The sequence below is a fragment of the Ostrea edulis genome, chromosome 6 (assembly GCF_947568905.1).
Source record: "Ostrea edulis chromosome 6, xbOstEdul1.1, whole genome shotgun sequence".
NCBI lineage: Eukaryota > Metazoa > Mollusca > Bivalvia > Ostreida > Ostreidae > Ostrea > Ostrea edulis.
Window position 1 is genome coordinate 43,628,575 of NC_079169.1, and position 22,500 is coordinate 43,651,074.

General features: G+C 33.1%; 1 protein-coding gene across 11 annotated transcripts in view; it reads right to left on the reverse strand.

The window, feature by feature from the left end:
• LOC125648398 (MAP kinase-activating death domain protein-like) overlaps positions 1–22,500 on the reverse strand; it is a 112,021-nt gene that overhangs the window by 42,252 nt on the left and 47,269 nt on the right. For 7 of the 11 annotated variants that reach the window (XR_008795805.1, XM_056139642.1, XM_056139643.1 and 4 more), the window contains exons 10-19: positions 22,129–22,345; positions 21,741–21,851; positions 17,918–18,150; positions 16,611–16,675; positions 16,298–16,499; positions 14,509–14,617; positions 13,310–13,351; positions 12,666–12,725; positions 5,708–5,822; positions 1,608–1,794 (exon numbers count right to left, since the gene is read on the reverse strand). Coding sequence is in view for 10 of the 11 variants with exons in the window: in XM_056139642.1 (XP_055995617.1) it covers positions 1,608–1,794; positions 5,708–5,822; positions 12,666–12,725; positions 13,310–13,351; positions 14,509–14,617; positions 16,298–16,499; positions 16,611–16,675; positions 17,918–18,150; positions 21,741–21,851; positions 22,129–22,345 (1,341 nt within the window). In the remaining variant the exon portion in view is untranslated. The remainder of the gene's footprint in view (positions 1–1,607; positions 1,795–5,707; positions 5,823–12,665; positions 12,726–13,309; positions 13,352–14,508; positions 14,618–16,297; positions 16,500–16,610; positions 16,676–17,917; positions 18,151–21,740; positions 21,852–22,128; positions 22,346–22,500) is intronic. The other 4 variants (XM_048875456.2, XM_048875457.2, XM_048875454.2 and 1 more) reach the window with 1 other exon arrangement.

Consider the following 22,500-nt stretch of genomic DNA (forward strand, 5'->3'; position numbering starts at 1 on the left):
AATACAACTGTCAACTATGATAAACGAGATGTGTTTGTGAAACACCAATGCCCCCGTATGCTAGCACAGTAATTCTGGTACTCAAAGAAAGGTCTTGTCACAAGGAATACACATGTAAAATATGAAAGCCCTAGCACTAACCACTCACAATTTAAGGCCTAGGTTAAGGTTTTTCAAAAGTAAGTCAAATTCCAAGGTCATGAGGTCAAATATTTTGGTACCAAAAGAAAGCTCTTGTCACAAAGAATACACATGTGAAATATGAATGCCCTATCACTTACCATTCTCATTTCAAAAGTTATGACCAAGGTTTAAGTTTTTCAAAAGTAAGTCAAGGTCACAAAGTATAAAATTTTGGTACCTAAAGAAAAGTCTTGTCACAAGGAATACATATGTAAATATGAAACCCTATCCCCAACCATTCAAAAGTTATGGCTTAAGGTTTAAGTTTTTTGTGCATAAACAGACTTGCAAACAGACCAAAAACTATATACCCCTGAATCTCTGATTACAGGGGCATAAAACATAAGTCAGAAAAGAGATAAACTACATACGTCATTCAATAAAATAATGTAAACCGATACAAAGTTTACATCTAATTTAATCTGAATATAAACACTTCATTCAAATTTCCTTTATGGAATTTAGCTCTTGAGCTTTTGAGCACAACTGTGCAGGATGCTACAACTATTATATTCACGGGTTTAATACTGATCCCATTGGTGCAAACATATTGCATATCTATTACTGAACCCTATCCAGTTGAAAAAAATTGTGTCAATTTAAATTTTGAAAGGGTTTTGCAGGGACTAAATTTTGTGGCAGAAGGATTAATTAATCAAAAAGTTCTAAATCTGTGTGACATTACAGTTTCTGTTTCATCCAATATATTTTCTATGTTTATACTCCTATACATGTATTTCAGTTTTATAATTTATGATACAAGTAGTGGAGACTTGGAACTAGTTCAAATGTAATTTATTAATTTTGTTGATATATTTTTCCAAACAGAACACCAATTGTTAAAAAAGTTTAAATTAATTTACTCGAGATTTTGCATAAAATTTTGTATAAAAATTCGGAATCCGTATTTTCATCAATAATTCAAAAACTTGGTCTCCAACCCCCACTTTTTTTCAGTTCCATTTTAAATTTCAAGACATGACCTTGAAAATTATGTGAAATTTTAGAAATTGACATTACTCCTAATATGTCCTTTTAAACTCCTAAATTTGATATCAACAATTTTTTCGTATATCAAGTGCAAAAAGGTCATTATTTATTTCCATTACTAGTATTAAACTTTTTTTTATCTGTAGTTTTAGAAAACATGATTATGTATCTATTTTATGTAATGATTGATTTGTGTTGCTTATGTTGTGTTGACACAACAGACAAACCAAGTTTAATTGAATAAATTTTAAGTGCAAAAAGGTCAAGTTTAGAACACTGTAGCTCAATAACAAGCATTGTGATCCCAGTTTTTCTTTTTAATTTTCTAATTCTCCTTTAATGTAGAAATTAAAAATACACTTCCCAAAAAACTGACATTACTCCAAATCTCAGGAGCGAACCTCTTTAAGTATCGTCTAAAGTTCTACATTTACCACATCCTCTAGGTGAGGAATATCATCTGACAACTTCTTGTCCAGGTTACGGTTCAGTCGGCTGACAATGAAATTTCTGTAGTTCTCATCCTCCATCAGTTTACGGATCCTTCCCAGTTTTAGCCAGCTGACTCCTTGTCCCTCCAATACACTGTTTACCACCTCCTTAAGAAACTGTTGATTCTCACTGTAAATGTGGAAAGTCAATACAAACACAAATCTGTTACTACATATGTTACAAACTTCTTACAACAGAAAAGTACAATAATTAGGCCCGTCTAATTGGGAATAGCCACCCACCCCAAATCCTGAATAACCCAACAAAGTGAGGTGCGCACACACCAATCTTCACCATATCTAACCTTGTCCTTACCCTAATGACCTTAATATACAGTCATGATATACCCTGTCTAAACATGATTCTAGATGGATGGATGGATGGATGGATATTGGTATGGAGGTGATCCATGCCACAATTTTTGTTTTTAACAATTTAACTTTTCATAATTTTGTTTCTATTTTTAATTTCCATTTTATATTTTTGTTTTAACAATTTTATTTTAACATCTTTTCTTTTGGTTTTAATTTCCATTTTATATTTTTGTTTTAACAATCTTATGTTAACATTGTTAAATATTTTTTTTATTCTTTTATTTTCATTCTATATAGTTATGTTTTTAACATTTGTATTTAATATTTTTGATTCTGTTCTTTATTTTTGTTTTTAACATTTGTATTTGATATTTTTGATTCTGTTCTATAGTTTTGTTTTTAACAATTGTATTTAATATTTTTGATTCTGTTCTATATTTTTGTTTTTAACATTTGTATTTATCAATATTTTTGATTCTGTTCTATAGTTTTGTTTTAAACATTTGTATTTAATATTTTTGATTCTGTTCTCTATTTTTGTTTTTAACATTTGTATTTAATATTTTTGATTCTGTTCTATATTTTTGTTTTAATAACAATCTTAATTTATCATTTCTGTTTATGTTTATTATAATTTCAATTTTTATATTTTTGTTTTCACAATTTCATTTTAAACACTTTTATTTCATAATCTGTTAATTTTCAATTTTTGTTTCCTATTCTGATTTCCTAAAAGTTATTTCTAAAAGGTTTAATATTGTACAAAGTTATTTTTAGAAAGTTATTTTTTAAAAAGTTATTATTTAGAAGTAGTAATCCATATGGGCATTTTACAATTGACAGGGGGCAATCAAATCACTGCTTGGAAGGTGTCATGCACATATAATTTGGAGCGAAAACCTCAATAAAGCAATATGAATACAGAGAAGACAGCTACAGCAGGCAGCAGACGCATTATCTAAAGGCACCACTTGTAAGGCACGCGTCTAATAGTCAGGGCAACATATTCAATGTCAGGTCACATGACAGGCCAACGATAAGTAGACCACCACTAACCGAGAAATTAATGAGGTTATTTGCACCCTTAGTACAATTTGAAGGACTGTCAAAATCACAAGAAAATTATCACTTTTGCATATGTTTCAACCCGCTGTTTTTCTTTGTGTGCCTTTTAATACTTTTTATGCCCCTTACTGAAGATCTTGTGTGTGTGTGTGTGTGTGTGTGTGTGGTATTATTTTGTCCTGTCTGTCTGTCTGTTTGTCTGTTCAAAACTTTAACTTTGCTCATAACTTTGAATGGTGAGTGATAAGGCTCTCATATTTCATGTTTGCATTCCTTGAGACCAAGTTTTTAAGGTACCAAAGTTTTAGACCTTATGACCTTGACCTTGGAGTGTTTTTTGGTTGCAACTAGGAGCATAGGGTTGGTCTCCCATTTCAGGAATTGTTTCCAACTTGTAAAAAGCTGTATAATTGTGATGTCATAACATTGTGCAATCAGTAGGCTCAAGTTTTACAATATCAAAATGATTACTTCTGAAGTTCTTAGCCACGACACACCTTTGGATCTATAACTTACAGTTAGTAGTCATAAACTAAAAATGAAGCTAGATATCCCGCCTCAGCATTCTTTAATATTATATAAATATTGCATGTAGTTGAGGGTAACATTGAAAATTTTCAACCCGAGAACACCATTGTCAACCGAGGTGTAGCCGAGGTTGACAATGGTTTCTCGAGGGGTGAAAATTTCAATGTTACCCTCAACTACATGCAATATTTGTTTTATTATACTGATGTTATGTAAACTGGAAAGCAGATAAACTTACGTCTGTTGACATTTGATCAATCACTGTCATGCTATATTTCGTATTTCGATGCGGGTACTCGCGTTTATTACAAACGCCCAAACGACGTCGTTTAGCAATCTACGGCGAACCGTACGCGCATAAATTTGACGCATGTGATAATTTTTTATAATATCACCCGTTGTCAAGTACTGTTACCCGTTGCTAGATACTATCACCTTGGGGCGCGTGTTTTCTGTTCTCAGAGGGTAACAATATGTTTTTTCAAATGCTTCTCGACCAATCAGGTTCGAGTATTTTACATGAAAGTATAATAATTACAAAATTATGATATGGATTCAGATAAACTATTCTATATGAATAAAATAAGAATCAAAGTGATAAGGCCCAAAGTATACAAAAAACCCTCTATCTACTTAGAACAGTGGAGATATTTTTCCTCTGCATTACACACAATATAACATTTTGCAAATAACTTTAAAGAAATAACCTAATTTACATTCGGATTCATTTCTATTTTTGAATATGAACAGGGATTTGGCTTAAAACTAAAATTTCAAACTATGAAAAATAAAAATACAAAAACCCTACTACAAGACATAACATAGTTCAGAAGGTTATGATGTCATAGCTAGTAAAGAGATAACAGCCACTATTATGATGATGAATTTCTGACATAATATATTTCAATCATACAATCAGTGTGTTTTCTGTCCTTAGTGATGTAACGGTTAAGTGATGTAACGGCTAAGTGATGTAACGGTTAAGTGATGTAACGGTTAAGTGATCTAACGGTTAAGTGATGTAACGGTTAAGTGATTTAACAGTTAAGTGATGTAAAGGTTAAATGATCTAACGGTTAAGTGATGTAACGGTTAAGTGATGTAACAGTTAAGTGATGTAACGGTTAAGTGATGTAATGGTTAAGTGATATAACGGTTAAGTGATGTAATGGCTAAGTGATCTAAATGGTTAACGTAGTTCCACACTCCTGTGACGTCATAAGATTTTGCAAAGTCAACGATTTAATGACAGGAACATAAATTTTGTTGGAGTCTTTTTCAATAGTTATTTTAAAAAAAATTGTCAGCCATAAAATATTTCAAAAGTCTTAGTTATATTTGAATAGTCAATGATATGTTTCAAAATATTGAATCCAAGGACAATAACTCCGTTTTCAATAAATTATTTATCAAGTCCATTATGCAATAGATTTCCTTTATTTTTCACAAACATTTTACCAAGGTGATAAGGAATCATTATCTGTGTCTTTTCGTGAAATTACATAACATTTTAATCCATGAGTGATTTTGAATAGCTCAGTTGTATGGTGCCAGACTTCGGTTTTTTATGGGGGTATACATACTCTAGAAGCTATAAATTCGAAATTATTAAGGAAAGGTATGGATTTTTTTTCATAAATAACTGTAACAGATATACATCTACTAATATAAACAGAAAAAATGATATGTAAACCATGCTATAAGGAAATTGTGTCCACATTTATTCGTTTTTTAACATTTTGGAGAACAACACTAATTCAATAATTCTGCACTTATTATTCTAAAACTTGATGAACATATTGAAAATGACATGTGTTTTAGTTATTGAAATGATTCTTGATAAATAAATGCAATTAAACAATTTTCTTGTTGTTTTTATTTTAAAATAACGACAAATAACTGTTTCCAATGAATTTCATAAAAAACTACAAAGGGGTACATGACTTCAGTAGTGTCTGTAATGGAAATTAATATGGAAATCCTTAACTAATTTGCATTTTTTCATTACTCTGAATGTTGATTTATTGATTCCAAACAAAAAAATGCTACCTAAACCCCAAAAATTCAGGACTAAGGACCCACCTTAAGTGATGTAACGGCTGAGTGATGAAACGGAGATTTGTGAAATGTTAAACCTGTTAGAAGCACTTTTGTTGTCTGAAGCCCCTTGTTTGGTTCCTGCCTCCTTCTGTTTTCTGTTGGTAGCATGTTTGACCAATCCTGACTTTTCCACTAGGGCCTTACGGTTTCCTGTAATATACATTAATAGGTAAAAAAACCTCCAATTGCTTCCATTATATTAATCCTTTCAAAACTTTGAATTGACACAGACATAATTCATTATTACAACAAGAGGTCATAAACTAGTAACTAAAAGATATAGACCATATCATATACAGTCGGTATAAACCTTTTTTCCAGCAGTGGGTTAAGGAACTAAGTTTGTTTGGTATCATATTTGGCCCCCTGAATTATTAAAAAATGAAATACATGTTGAATCAAACTTCTGCATTACAAAATACTGACGGAGATACACTTTTCTCACATTATCACCAGTGTGAGATCGACTTTACCCATGTGAGACAGCCATGTGAGATTTTTCTGTCTCACACTGCTGCGACGTCATTGGATTGTGACGTCATATATTTTCTATGATTTACGTTACACGGTGAAGATTTACGTTACACGGTGAAGTAAAAATATTTTACATTGTTATCTTTAAATCTTAATGCATATAGCTTTCTGTTGGACAACCTTGGGGTTTTTAGTTTACACTTACAGTGTAAACCATTTTTGGGTATGATCTTTCTGCCTATCTAATTAGTTTTTGCATCAAAGTTCAAATGAGGATTTTGATAATTCAGAATTTTCTTAAAGCTCCTAAATTTGTGCACTAAACTGTAGATAAAATGTGAGAAAAATAATCCTTCATTATTTACTAGTGTGGGATAGGGAAAGTCCACCTCGGGAACAAGATTCGCTGTCTAGGACTCGGCAAAGCCTCGTCCTAGACTGCGAATCTTGTCCCCTCGGTGGAATTTCCCTATCCCACACTCGTACTAATGAAGGATTCTATTAGTCTCAAAAATGAAATGAAACTTTAAAAATGTGTCATATTTCTACTACATTGACGTGGTCAAAATACTTACGGAACACAAATTTCCAGATTATTTCATAAAATTTAACCACTTTTGAAGATATTTGAATAGGTCCGCATAATATCACCACTTTAAGATTTTCACACATAAAACATCTATGTGTAAGCATTTCACATACAAAAAATTACGATGGTGATATTGTGCGGACCATACTTATTTCTTATTTTAACGTTCATATTTTTAGCGTTTTACAGCACGCAAGTATACATCATGTTTATGGATGTTGTTATATATGTGTTATTACATAAGTTTACCTATATTTTGTTTACAAAAGAAAATAATCGCCTAGCATCGCATCAAATGATAAAATTCCTAAGATCAATTTAATGGGGCAATGTAAGATATTTACATGTCTTTAATTGTGTTTTGTATTATATTAATCATGCCATCTTACTTCCGCGCCAGGCAGTGTAACTAAGCGACATGTACCCTAGTTAGGAATACTTTGATATCAATTGCATGTACTTTTAATCAATAAAAATTGCATTATATGAAACATTTTGCCAATTAAAAAATTCTACTATTTCCTATTAGGCCTAATCTATATAGCTAAATGCATGGCAGAGCACGAGGCCGATTTATAATGTGTGTATTTCGGTATATAGACGTCACTTCTCAAAAGTGACGTCACAATGGGTTGATAGATCATGTTGTCAACTTACATACTACGTTACCTCAGCCAGTAGAGTGTTGTGGAAACGAACCAAAATATGAAGATATTATCGAAGATAATTTTTAAAAATTTTTTTAATAGAGCTATTTCAATGTCATTCTTATCTACTTTTTATTTAAAGGTTAGCAATAGCATTCAACATTACAGTGCAAAAATATGCCGTCGTGCGATACGACCGGTACGTATAGGCCTAGGCCTATCTCTGCAGCCTTTCGTGAATATTACACTGTAGTATATTAGCTATTTTATTACAGACACGTAGTTTGATCGTTTTTTTTTTAAGGGGGAGCGGGGAGCCGGAGAAGTTGACTTCACATTGTCTAAAAATAATACTTGTAAAATTGAAACAAAAAGACAACATGTTCTTCAAAATCCTAATTTCTTAGGTGGGGGAGGGGGTTGACATATATCAAGTATCTTTTTATCAAATATAATATTGATTAAACTTTACGTTTTCCCTAACTTCTAGTTCTTCATTCCGGAAGGGGGGGGGGGGGGGGGTGCTCCCTTCTATAAATGAATTCATTTTATAACTTCTACTAGTAGGGCCAATTTAACTTAATTGATAGATTATCATCCCCGCCCGTCCCTTAAAAATCGGACCGCCCCAAATTTTTTTATTTTGCAAAACTTGCGATTTCCAGAAAATGTTCATGCCCAACTCCGGTATAGCAAAGTGAAAAGCTACGTGAACGGTGAAGAAAATATATATATCATATATGTATGGTTTTCTTAATTTCTCGTGTTCTAACGAGCGTAAATCTTGAAGAAGTTTGGTATCTTTCTGTGTTTGAAATTAAAGCTTAACCTGGAATCCGTCTGTGAAATAAGCATAGATTGATATCCATATAACATTTATGATTAAATGACGCACTTCTGTTGACAAAATATTTTCTCAGAAAATAAAAATAGAAAAATAAAATCCTCCCACCCGCCCCATACTGTTTGGTGACTGTAGATGATAATCTATTAATTAAGTTGAATTGGCCTAGTACTTCAAAATTGTATTCTTACCATTCACTATTACTTTTTTAAAAAGTGGCCTGGGGAAGTCACCAAATATATCTTTACTACAAAAAATATACGTTGTTAAGAAAGACCCCCCCCCCCTTCTATGTGCCTGTATCATACACTGTACATCGGTTTGTGTTGTACACGGATAAATATTATATACATAATGTTCGTACATTCGTGACAAGCTAATTTTGTATACATGCACACGATTACTAATGAAATATTTTTCAAACAGTACATTCAAGTATGCAGCATAAATGTTTACGTTTTTAGTGAAACGGTTGATTCATCAGGACGTGGATTTCAAGGTTTTATTTCATTCCCACAAGCATTCACTACTACCATAAAGGGGAAGGGGGGGAGATAAATAAAACTTTGTATGTTAGAATTATGGAAAAACTACATTGTCAAAATAAAGTGGGGGCAAGTTCTCCTGTTGCCAAGTTCCTGTAATATTTTTTGGGGGAATCTTTTAAAGTGGTGATATACTGGGATATGTGTTCTATGTCATGGTCCTATTATCATAATAGCCATTGGTTAATATTTTCATCAGCAAAACGTTGGACAGGTGTTCGATTTTCACGCACACAGAGACCTTTACACGCTACCCATCCTATCCGTCGTTGACGCAACATTTATTGGCGTGTGCAAAAGACATCGCGCGGATCTAAAGTGGGGTCACCGGAACACCACCCTGGAATTGAAGTTACTGCATCTTCGGACGCTGTTTGATATGATAATATTGATTTATAATTCAAACTGTTTCAACTGCGTAAATACCAATGCATTGAAAGATTTATTATATGTAAAGAAGTATTTAGCATATTTTTTAAAATAAATACATGTGCATGTTAAAATCTTGAATCTTAAAATCCCGCAAGATTATTTTTAGTTATTCTTTTCATTGTGATAGTGTTGAATACATGTCTAGTACATTCTCAATCCCAATGTCATGTTTTTGATTTCAAAACATTTTAATATTTCTTCTCACATTACTTTGAATGAATTTCATGTTCTTTTCACTGTATCCAATGTAGCATTGTTTAATGTCTTTGCTGAATACACCTTTAGTGTTCTTGGGGGAAAAAATTGAACATGGTGTATATATACACATAAGTATAGTTCATGTACCCACTCACCATGTATATAATTAATATTCACTTAATTCATATCTAAATTAAACAATGCAAATTAATCCAAATGTAAAGACACACACTATTTTAATGCTGAATGGTAAAATTAATTGAATAAGGGTTACTCTACAATTACTAAATACAGTTAAATAAATCGTCGTTCAAATCGTAGCATCCGCCACATTGAAACATTTACAATTCATGAAAACTTTCGGAGCGAGTCAATTAAACTTTTTGGATAATAATCACAGTGCACCGATACGGCACGCTATGTAACAACGAGACGGTCCCGGAATCGGCCTAAAAAGGTGCAATTCTCGCACTGTATGTAACAATTGATTGCAAAGCGTTGCACGAATGACGACGCTATGTACCAAAAAATATTGTTACACTGTACATACCTCTGCCATTTCTGCCACTGTATGTAACATACCCTCTCGTTATTACATACCGTGCCATATCAGTGCACTTTTATTTTTGCCAAAATAATAAGACACAGCCTACACGACGTCGCATAACGTAAAGTCAAAATGGCACAACGTTATCGTAAACTATACTGTATTTACGTATGTATTATATGAAAATAAAGCTTCTAACGGACATATGATAGTCATTTAATAAAAACATATACTTTATTAAAGAACTTTGAGGGATATCTTTTAATTTGAACACGGGGCCGAATTTGGCCCCAAACGCACCGAGTCCTTTGTGAAAACAACATAAAATCAAAATCTATAATTTATGTAAAATTGGGCATTGCAAGGAGGGATTTGCCATTCTAAGAGGAGTGAGGTATCATATGCAGACACCTGCCTAGATATGAGAGAGAGAGAAAGAGTGAGGTATCATATGCAGGCACCTGCTTAGATATGAGAGAGAGAGAGAGGAATGAGGTATCATATGCAGGCACCTGTCTAATAAGAGAAAGAGAGGAGCGAGGTATCACAAGCAAACACCTGCCTTGATATGAGAGAGAGCAGTGAGGTATCATGCAGGCACCTGTCTAAATATGAGAGAGAGAGAGAGGAAGGAGTGAGGTATCACATGCAGACACCTGCCTAGATCTGAGAGAGAGAGGAGTGATGTATCACATGCAGCCACCTGCCTAGATATGAGAGAGAGAGAGAGAAAGAGGAGTGAGGTATCATATGTAGGCACCTGCCTAGATATGAGAGAGAGAGAAAGAGGAGTGATTTATCATATGCAGGCACCTGCCTAGATATGAAAGAGAGAAAGAAGTGAGGCACCTGCCTAGATATGAGAGAGAGAGAGAGAGAAGAGTAATTTATCATATGCAGGCACCTGCCTAGATATGAGAGAGAGAGAAGTGAGGTATCATATGTAGGTACCTGCCTAGATATGAGAGAGGAGTGAGGTATCATATGCAGGCACCTGAGATTACCAGTAAACTATCTTACAGTTTGCAAAGGAAACAAAGTCTGCATGAAATGTTTTCATGCACATACCAGTTACGGGTGCAGGACAAAAATGCTTTGATATTATTAATTGTGCTACTGTTAGAGTGAGTGCAGCAATGACAAAGTGGCAAATCTCAAAAATATTTCAAAGGCAGGAGCTGCAATTCTACATATTCCCCTAAAAGGGTAGATGTCAAAACTGCAAAATGGCAGAAAATTATATTTCTGCTAAAGTTTCGAATTAAAGGGACTGCAAACCCTATAATATACCCCATCCCATTTAGATTTATGACTGTAAGGTCAAACAATGGTTAAAATGAAACTGAACAAAGTTTGTTTCAATCAAATATTGACAAACACTTAGGGTAATGTTTAAGCCATAAAACAAAACTTAATGTAATTTTCATTTTGTAACAACACCCCCCCCTCCCATTTCCTGTGTAGTAACCGACCGACATCAAAACTAGAAATGTTTTAAAAACATACATGTCTCCTGTATGACAACACTGAAAAGGATCAACTTTAAATTTAGAATGTCTGTAATGATAGTAATGAATATGGGTTATATACTAGGCAGGGGCAACAATAATACAAAGGCAAAAGGTTTTGAAGTATTTTATATCAGCAAATTCATTTATGACCTTGTGAGATTCAAAATGCAAAGAAGTCATGAAATCATAACACATTCTGATGAGTCACCAAAATATACTGGACCCCCTTTTTTGTGGACCAAAAAATCTAAGATTAATTAAATTTTAACGAGACTGCTGAGTCAAAATGATATGAGAGGTGGACACTTATATGTAATTGCATCATTCAAATTTATCAACACCAGTATATCATTTAATTCTAGGATAAATAAGACGACACAGTGATATATATTTACGATATTTTCATCAGATACAAGTATCACTTAAGAATTCTTAAAAAGTATATGTAACATAAAAGTTTTCTTTAAGAAGTAGATAATTTGAAATTGAAAAGTGCCGGGAAATGCTCAGAATGCAGAATTTTGCACCATTCACCCCAGAGCTCCGGCCTATTGGGGTTAAGCGTTCAATCACCCTTTTTATCACTTCATTGCAAAATCAGGTCTGAGTATGGCGATTAGATCAACTAAAACTTGGCACAAAGTAGTAAATAACTTAAGTATTTTCATGTTTAAAATTGTCTCTAGATCTCCTCATGGATATTATGTACACAAGCAAAGGGTGTAAATTGGGGTAGGGGTAGAGGTTGTGAAAAATACCTGAAAGAACAAGTGCTAGACCCCATTCCCTTCACAAATTCCTGGATCCGCCTATGTTTATATATACCATTTTGTATTAGTAATAACAAATAATTTTTAAAAAGATACTTACTCCAAATAAAATTTCTCAAAATAGAATTTAGGAAAAGATCAATTACATTTTTCAAAATGATAATCAATAACAAAAATAGATTGGGACACAGTGTAGATGAATCAACTACAAATAATCTGTTGGGTAACAAGTCATTGGACTTCTTGGAAGGAAGGTGAAACACAATGTTCAGCTAAGAAATTCAATGGCAGCACCTTTCCTTAGTTCAAAAGCTTTTCCTTGTCATAGTGGGTGTACATGATCTTGGTTACTGATCATTTTGTCAAATTTTCTCTTCTACATGCGATACCATTAGAGCTTGCTGTGCTTGCTATAAATCAAGGCAAAAATACCTACCGAGTGGAGCAAATGGTTTAGCAGACTTTTGCTGAGTAGTATGTGGTGATCTTGTTGATCCTAGAATATCATAAAAATGACAAAATATATTAACCATTTTAACATCATCAAACACCAGGCAACATTCTGTGCTTATTTAGGTTCGGATTACATGGTGAAGATTTCAGACAAAAGTCCACTTTCAACTCTGCAGTTTTAAAATAGTTAAGTACAATCCATTGTATACAAACTCTAACATCTTTTACTTCCTTATTAGGTAAAATATTCAAAAAAGAAGAGAGAAAAAGAGAAGAATTTTGAAGCTCTAACTGCAACTACAATGTTTCTAATCAAGAAACCAAACAAATTGAAGCAATGTACACATCAGCTGCCTGAAGCCCGCTTAAGTCCTGAATGCCAGTATGCCTTAACTGTCAAACATTAATATTGAGCTGCATGCAATCCATACAAATATAACATGAAAAATTTCTTCCAAAATACACCTGTAGAAATTTAAATATGAGATTTACACAAATTCTTCAGATAAGCAAAGAGGGGTAAATATACTGATGTACAAAAAACATAAAAGAGTATAACAGCAATGAGGGAGGGGGCTGACACCATTCTGGTATACTGTCTATACAGGGCAGTGTGTTTGTCATTACCAGGGTCTGATCTCTGTTCAAGCACCTCGTCATCATCTGAAGCTAGTAAACAAGAAAGCTTGAAAGCTTTACTTCATCAAATCTTCCATGATTTGCTCCCATTAATGAGTGGTTATCTGTGCCTCAGCTGCTTTGCACAATTTGTATGACAATATAAATAATCTGCCAGTGACGTAGCATCCATTAAAGGCAAAAAAGCAATTACTTACACATGATTTTATTTAGTAAAGTCTATGTATTCCCATGAAGTTAATGTTCGTGTAACTGTTTTCATGTTTCTCATGACAAAATGGGAACCTCTTGATGTTTCATTACCATCCAAGATAGTATAGAATATTACAAATGTGTTTGACAGTATTTACAACACATCTACCATAATTGTCATTTCTAATAAATGAAATTTTTTTCAAGAATGGGGGTGCTAAAATAATTAATGAATATTCTAATACAAAATATAGGATCTAAATATCCAAATTATTGGGAATGACTCGTTTTTTGTGAAGATATTTTACATGTACTAAAATTCTTTCTCTTTCTTTTTGAGAGTGGGGATGTTTAATTATATCCAGGAATAATAAGATTATAACAGAAATTTATCAATTCATTTAAAATATAAGGAAAAGAAAACACAATAATTAAAGTACAAGCAAATGAAAGTCTTCATTGAGGTTCTTGATTTGGTTTATTAAAATACAAAGAGAGTCCAGTGTGTACAATTCAACAAAGATACAATACATGTACATGTATTCTTGAAAAAAAATATCAGGTACTCAGAATTTGCCATTTTAATAGTATAAAATTTTATTAAATTGAGCTGCCTATAATGCAGGTTTTTTAAATATTTCCCTTTGAAACAAGCATAGTTACCTAATCGTGTAAACTAGCAATTTTCTGCTTTCAAGAGGTGTCATTTGGCAACTTTTTAAAAAAAATTGTCCTAGGGCACATCCAGCCCCTTTCAGCTCAAATTTCAGCACTTTGTACCTCATTGAAACCTTCAGCTTCCAATTCTTGCCTACACATATAAATAAATGAAGCATGCTACGCCACTGGCTGCTCATTCAATTGATCACTCACACACACTCAAATATAACATCTCAAAATATCCATTTCTTAACTTGGAAAAGAAGCTCTATATTTACACACATTCCCAAAATAGCTAATACTTCATTTTTTTCATGAATTATGAGAAAACCTACCAAAAAATTCTGACATTGTTGTGCTTGCAGATTGTGCAATATCTGTTAAATCATTGCTGAACTGGCTAATGGTGGACATCAAAGAATCTGGAGTTGATGTTCGTTCTCCCTAAGTACAAAAAAAAGAAAATATATGTCATAGTTGCACACCATATATATACATACTCAAAATCCTAGTGTAATGATAGTTGATCAGAACCCAAACCATAATTTCTCACTACCCTGTGAACTACAGTAACTTTTACTTACAAGTAAACTACCAATTATCAGCAATGACTTATCATCCATAAACAGTTGAATTAACTATACAGAAAACTTTAGAGGCTACATCTATTTTTTTTTTCAATTCATCTACCTGTAGATACTTTATAATATCACATACAATTCATCTACCTGTAGATACTTTATATCACATACAATTCATCTACCTGTAGATACTTTATAATATCACATACAATTCATCTACCTGTAGATACTTTATAATATCACATACAATTCATCTACCTGTAGATACTTTATATCACATACAATTCATCTACCTGTAGATACTTTATATCACATACAATTCATCTACCTGTAGATACTTTATAATATCACATACAATTCATCTACCTGTAGATACTTTATATCACATACAGTGAAACTTCTCCAAACCGGCCCCTCAGAATACCGTTTCTCCCTGAATATCGGCCGATTTTCAAAGTCCCCGCAGAAATCTTAACATTTCCTTACAAAGAAAGTCTTACAAAACCGGCCACCCCTGAAAACCGGACATCGGCCACTTTTTGAAGTACATTTGTTAACAAACATGTGTAATTTACCCTTAACATACTGGCCACTTTTTGAAGACAAGAAAATCTTGGCCAAAGGTTAATTAAGATCGTCCAGGTGTGCAAATTGACTGACCAACTGGCCAGGTATGAAATTATCCATCGGAGGTGTGAAAAACACTAGTGGCCTCTTCAATTTCTATTGTTTACCTGTGCTGTCAAGCGTGTTAATTGACACTTAGCTAATCCAAGAGACCCTTCCAAATTCTGTACAAAATGTAAAAAAACAGTTAGGAAATTATTGAATGAATACCATATCAAACGCCATGTTGTTTCACCATACTGTCGTATGGATATAAGCGGTAGTTAATAAAGAACAAACCCATGACTGTTAATGATGATTATTAAAAGATAGATTAATTTTCTTGGTTTCCATAGACTTAAAATTCCAAAGAAATATTCAAATTACAATTTCATATTTACTACTGTACTTTTTAAAAACGTCTAAACAAAATTGTTAATGACATAAGCGATGAATGTAAACAGAGTTTTTATAGGTAAGAGGAATTCCAATAATAGGCCTCTGTGTTTTCTTTATGTATCCTGTTATAGATTTTCAGTTTAAAATTAGATGATTTCAGCGAGAATATTTCTTGTAATTCATAATTATCTTTAGGTACAAGCGGATTAATTTGATCTCCACCGATAATTGATCAAGATCACCAGATCAAAGTGAACAGTACCTACTTTGTGAATATTGAGATAAAATGTCTATAATTGCTAAATTCTCGGTATACCGGCCATCCCTCTAAACCGGCCGTTTTTTCCGGTCCGAGAGCCGGCCGGTTTAGAGAAGTTTCACTGTATAATTCATCTACCTGTAGATACTTTATAATATCACATACAATTCATCTACCTATAGATACTTTATAATATCACAAACAATTCATCTATCTGAAGATACTTTATAATATCACATACAATTCATCTACCTGTAGATACTTTATAATATCACATACCTTGGGGTTGGGACTAGATCTACTGCTACTCCCCTCCTTCCTAAAATTAGGAATTCCTAGATTGTTTGGCCCTCTATGACCAGCTGATAGGGGTTTCTCATAGGCCTCAAAGGCTGAGTTCAGACTTCGTGTCAGGGGCTGTAGAGGAGGGCGTTTTGGCAGCTCCGGGGTACTGTTGTTTGAACCAACACTATCTTGTCGGCTAGAAATCATAAATATTTTGCCAATGAGAAATAATTTAAAGCATCCAATTTCAAAAGTCTTTCTGGATAACTATGGCAATTTTTGTGATGATATCATGCTGCTATCTTACCTTGCCACAGAATTCAGCGTTGGGGTGACATTACCAGAATCATAGCGAAATCTTTCTCCCACAAGCTTTAATAAATCATAAATACATTCATAGCATTTCATCTTTATTTCAACATCAACATACTGCTATTTTTCAATATTTCAAAATAACAGCCTCCAAGAGATTTATTTGTATCATATTGTGACATAACTATTTATCCTAGCATGGTTATTGGAAAGATCAAAGCAAAATTAATCAGCAATGTACTGATTACATCATCAAATTGTGAAGCATATTCAACTTTCACAAGAAAAATAAATATATGGGTTTAAAATCTAATATTCATTGAGATCATATCGGTTTCAGGTCTTTGACGCGATGAGTTGTTACACAGCTGTTAAATGTCTATTTCATGGCTGTTCCACCATCATCTGTATTGTTTTTATACTTCATATTTTGCAAATGAAACAATAAAATTGATAATTGGTACTGGTAAAAAAAAATTCATAATCGAAAGAATTTATCAATATATGTTACAAATAAATTCATAAATGACTGAAATATATTTGACACTCTACAAAAAAATCAATCGTCTGCTTTCCAAGATCAATATACATGGTGATGCACAGGCAAGTTGAACCTCGTCCATGTATATCTAGTTATATAAGACTGTGCATTGAAAATCGACAATCAGAACAGATAAATACATCGCATCGATATAACCCATCAACATCAAACTAGATACTTGAAATATCTTTCAAAATAGTGGGCCACTTTTCTTGTCAGCAAAACAAATGTATTCCATTTTGGAAGTTGTCATGACGGAACAACCATCTGACACGTGTCAAGAAGTGATTTAATTCGAAGCTGAATAGGGAAACGATTGTATACTGTATATTTCTGAGGTGTAGTACAACAGAAATAATGTTCTTGCTTTTGTGGATGATGCACAATAACCTCCTCAGTCTTGAAATGTTGTTCAAAATATAAAAGCCTCAGCGAACGCTTCAGCTTTATATTTCAAAACCACATTTCTCAAACTCCAAGGTTATCCTGCAACATCAACAAAACCATGTACTTTATTTCTTAAATACAAAGCTTTTGATTTGATCTTCAAAACAAGATTGGTTTGTGAGCCATTATGCCCCACTATTATTTTATTAACCTACCAGTTATTGAATTTCCATACCCACATATTGCATGTATCAAATTTAATATATTTATTTATCTTCCATTTCAAACTAATAATCAAACTCTGCAGCCATATAGGTAGCTGTGTAGATTTGCAAATGGGCATAGAAAAATCGATCTGCAACAAATAAGAATACCTCCACTGGTGGTTGACCCTTCATCTGTGGCCTGTTGACCTCTTCATGACCTTGACCTGGAAGATCTTTGCTGTAGGTTGGACTAGAGGAATCCGAGCTACTAAGGTCACTTTCCAGCATGGAGAAGGCAGAGTCACTGGTTGTGACTGAGGTCTCTGGCAGCTGGAGTTTGTCAGGAGGGGAGTATACCTTAGACTCATCTACTGCCAGGACCTGGTTCTCGGGTACAAATGCTGGAAATGATTGATGCCAAATTTTGAATTTTGAAACTCATTTGTAAGATTTTAATTTAGTACTAAAAATAATCAAATGTATGCCTTTCTCCATGTAATTGAGAATCAGTTTATGATAAGAATCATTAACATGTAAGAAATCCTACTTCATATCAAATTAATTAATATTAAAGATGTCAAAACTGTTACCTGTATTTTTTGTGACAAACAAAAATTAAGAGCATATCACAGTATGTGTCATTTTGTTAAAGGGACATGGACACAATTTTGATAAAAAAAAATTGCTTGGATATTTATTAGTAATATGGTAGTACATGATATGTGTAAAACATAGCAACAAACTTAAACTTATGCAAAGATGCATCTGAGACATCTAAACTTTTCATTTTCTAAACAAGGCACAGGCCCTGTTTATGTTTACATGTTACACGACTCAGATATCAATATGCCGCCAAAGTTGATGGCTTCAGAGAAAAGAGCTTTTACAACGAAAGTTTTCAGCTCTCACTTCTTTGTGCTTCCTCCCTAAATTGACTTACAATGTAGCATTAAAAATGCTGCATGCTATTGACATACTTTCTAGAAATCTTGGTGTTTACAGTTCCACACATGGTTTACAAGCGTTTGCTTTATGTCAGTCCTAAGAAATGTGTGGGCATTGGTCTCGCTCTAAATATTGATTAATACTGTGTTTACAAACACGTTTTAGGAAGCCGGGTTTTAAGTAAATAGAAAGTGTATCCTGTGTCAAAATATCTTTAATCCTTTTAATTATAAAAGATCTTTATTTCTCTTAACAAAAAACTGTAAATTTCAATTGATCAAAAACCGTGTCCATGCCCCTTTAAACAAGAGAAAATTCATGAAACATGGGGTGCCTTAATTAATATTGAATGACAATTCATTAAGAATCTGTGATATAAATAAAAAAAACATTAATAACATTAATAAAACACGATACATTAATATTTAATTCCTACCCAATGATGCCATTCAGATAAACATGGATGTCATGAATAATTCATTTTGAAAGTTTTCTCTGCAAAGAAGGTCCTATGCTCATGATATTAGAAAGCCCTCTGCATGCTGGTAAAATGAACATCAATGAGAATTGCTCTTACTAAATGTCATTCTTGATAGAATTGACATCATTAATAAGCAATTCAAATGTAGATGTGCTTTAAATTCATTGTATGGCTAAATTGAAGTTGGTTATCTTTCTAATTTTAGCCAAGGACATACATGACGTTTCCGACATTTTCTCTAATATCATTTTTCATCTCCTCGATATGAAGAGTTTTGTATGCTATCCGAAATAGACTTTTTTACATTGTAGTAATATTACCATACTCTATATATCGACCTGCGTAGCTCAGTGGTTAGACTCTTGCTTTACTAGTTAGGTGATCTAAACACTGAGCTATGCAGGTCGATATATAGAGTATGGTAATATTACTACAATGTAATTGTAAGGTTCAATACTCGATCGATCCAAAGATTTTTCTCTCCTTCTTTACTACATTAAAACAACTTAAGCTGACTTTACATTTTTACTTGCAACAACCAGGAACTATCAAAATATGCCGTTAAGTTTGATGTGATGATCCAAGCTTGTCAATGAGACGTGGTCCAATTCTTCGGATCAAGTTACTGTAGTAAGGATGAATTTATTATATACCCCCGATGTATTTTTAAATCAACGTTTATAAGATAATAAATGTATTTAAGGAATGTAGCTAACTTTGACCTATGTTATACAATATAACCTAACTTAGTGCAGTTTACGCTTTACAATCCACAAAGCTGCAAAAAGTAGGTCAAAATCCAAGGTCTAGGTTACAAGGTAAAAAACTTTAGTACCAAAAGAAAGGTTTTGTCACAAGGAACACACAAATAAAATATGAAAGATATATCACTCATTCAAAAGTTATGAGCAAGATTAAAGTTTCAGCTAGTTTTGAAATTTGGGTCAGGCTCCAAGGTCAAGGTCACAATGTCAAACATCATGGCATCAAATGAAATTTCTTCCCATAAGGAATCTATATACAAAATATGAAAGAGATATTGCCTAGGTTAGGTTTTCTTAAAGTTGATCAAACTCCTAAGTCAAGATCACAAGGTTTAAAAACTTCAGTACCAAAAGATCTTGTAACAAGAAATGCATACATGAAATATGAGAGCCATATCACTCACCATTCAAATGTTATAAGCAAAGTTTAAGTTTGTTAAGGTTTTGAAATTTGGATCAAACTCCAAGGTCAAGATCACAAGGTCAAATATCATAGGATGAAATGTAAGGTCTTGCCATTTGGAATCTATATAGTACAAGATATCCTACCTTATATAGTTATTAAAGGTTATGTTTCCTTATATGAATTCAAGTTTGTTATTGAAGTAGAAAATTTCAATGGCTACCACCTATCTCTTCAGCCTTGACATTTTTCGCCTATGCAATTATGGCTAACACTAAATTTACTGTGTTATCTAATGGAATAGATGTGTATCTTCTATTATATTGTAGTAGTAAAAATTAAATGATATATTCTAATGAAATTAATAAAAATATTACCAACAACATGTGTTTGTTAAACACTCATGTCCCCATATGACAGGAAAGTAATTTTTTTTAAAAAAAGGGTCTTGTCACAAGGAATACACATGTGAAATATGAAAGCAGTCAAAAGTTATGGCCAAGGTTAACATTTTTGTGGACAGACAGATAGACCGACCAAAAACTACTCTGATCACAGGAGCTTAAAAATTAAGGTTGTGTTTCTTATGCATGTAAGTATATATAAATGTATGATAAATAAATCATCAAATTCAATTGTGACCCTCTCTGCAATCTCATTTTATGAATTATTCCTTCAAATATATCATACACTTGTCCATTATGGCCTATTTTGTTGGGGCAACCAAGTAAAAACCATGCAAAAGTGACATTTGGTAAAAGGTCACAAATTGATACTAAACAGACATCGAAAAAAGGTAGCCTTTAATCACACAGCCTCAACTGAATCTGCATCTAAGATTCACTTCAAATGCAACAAATTCAAAAATAAAATCTGTTTCTCAAGCAATGACTTAATTTTAAACACATGAGCAGGTGAAATTTACTTTGTAATTTTATAGAACACAATAATTCAGTAGCTTAGATTCCATGTATTTAAAGGTAAAATCTATTTTTCTTACAGTTTATATTGTGATTTAGACCAAGACAAATGGTATAAAGAAAATTATAAGGCCTTAGCATTAATTCCACCTTCTCAATTGCTCAAAATAACTGAGGTTAAAAAAATCAGAAAAATAATTCAACATGGCATGAACATAGATGGTGTAGGATGTTGAGTTGTGGTAGATAAATTACCACTTCCTGTCACTTCTGTAAAGAAGAAATCGATGTTCACATTACATGTAATAAATGCATAGCATTCTAATTATGTTTTAATCCAATGTTTTACACTGCCCAACACATCATATGCAAATAAAGGTATATACAATGTACAAAGCAGAACAACAAAGACAGATGTTAAGCATACAAACACCTTTACTATTATTCAAAATTCCAGTCTTTAGCTTTTATAATTTACCTGGTGTGTCCCCGTCTATTTCGCTGTTGATCATGTCTGTGACATAATCACTAAGTGAGGAGTAGGAGGAGCTTGTACTGTCTGCTCCATCACTGTCACTGCCACTCTCATCTGCCAATCAAACAAGGAACAGGTCAAAAGGTCTGAGCAGACACTGCATCAACATTATCTGATTGGGGGCCACTGAAGAAGTACACTTAATGTAAACTCGTTATCACTGTACACTAAGGGCCTAGCTAGCATGGAGGATAGTTTGGAAGAGTTTTGGATAATTTCTTTGTTGATTAGAATTACTTGGTGATTAAAAAGAAGTGTATCTGCACACCAGTCCAGATATAGCCTGCCTTTCTACATATTACAACATATATCAGTAGGAATCTGTTGATACCTGTTGGATTCTCATCACTGTAGATGCTTGATGACGATGACAGAGCTGTGCCTAAGGATGACCCTTCATCATATACTTTGAATTCTATTGGCTGTAGTTGATGGGCATACCACTTGGGTTTGTCACCAATTAGAAGAGGATCATACACTGAAGTTTGCACTCGAAGAAAAACTACATTCTTTGGACTTAGCATCCACTCTGCAAAGTACTCCACAGCCTATGTGGGGCAAAAATATTAAAATAATTATATCATAAAGCATATACTATGCAATGATTGAAGATTTTCATGAGAAACAGACAATTTTTCCAAGAAACACTTCCTATTCAGTGATCAAATCTACAGTTTAGTAAAAACACTTGCTATACTACTTT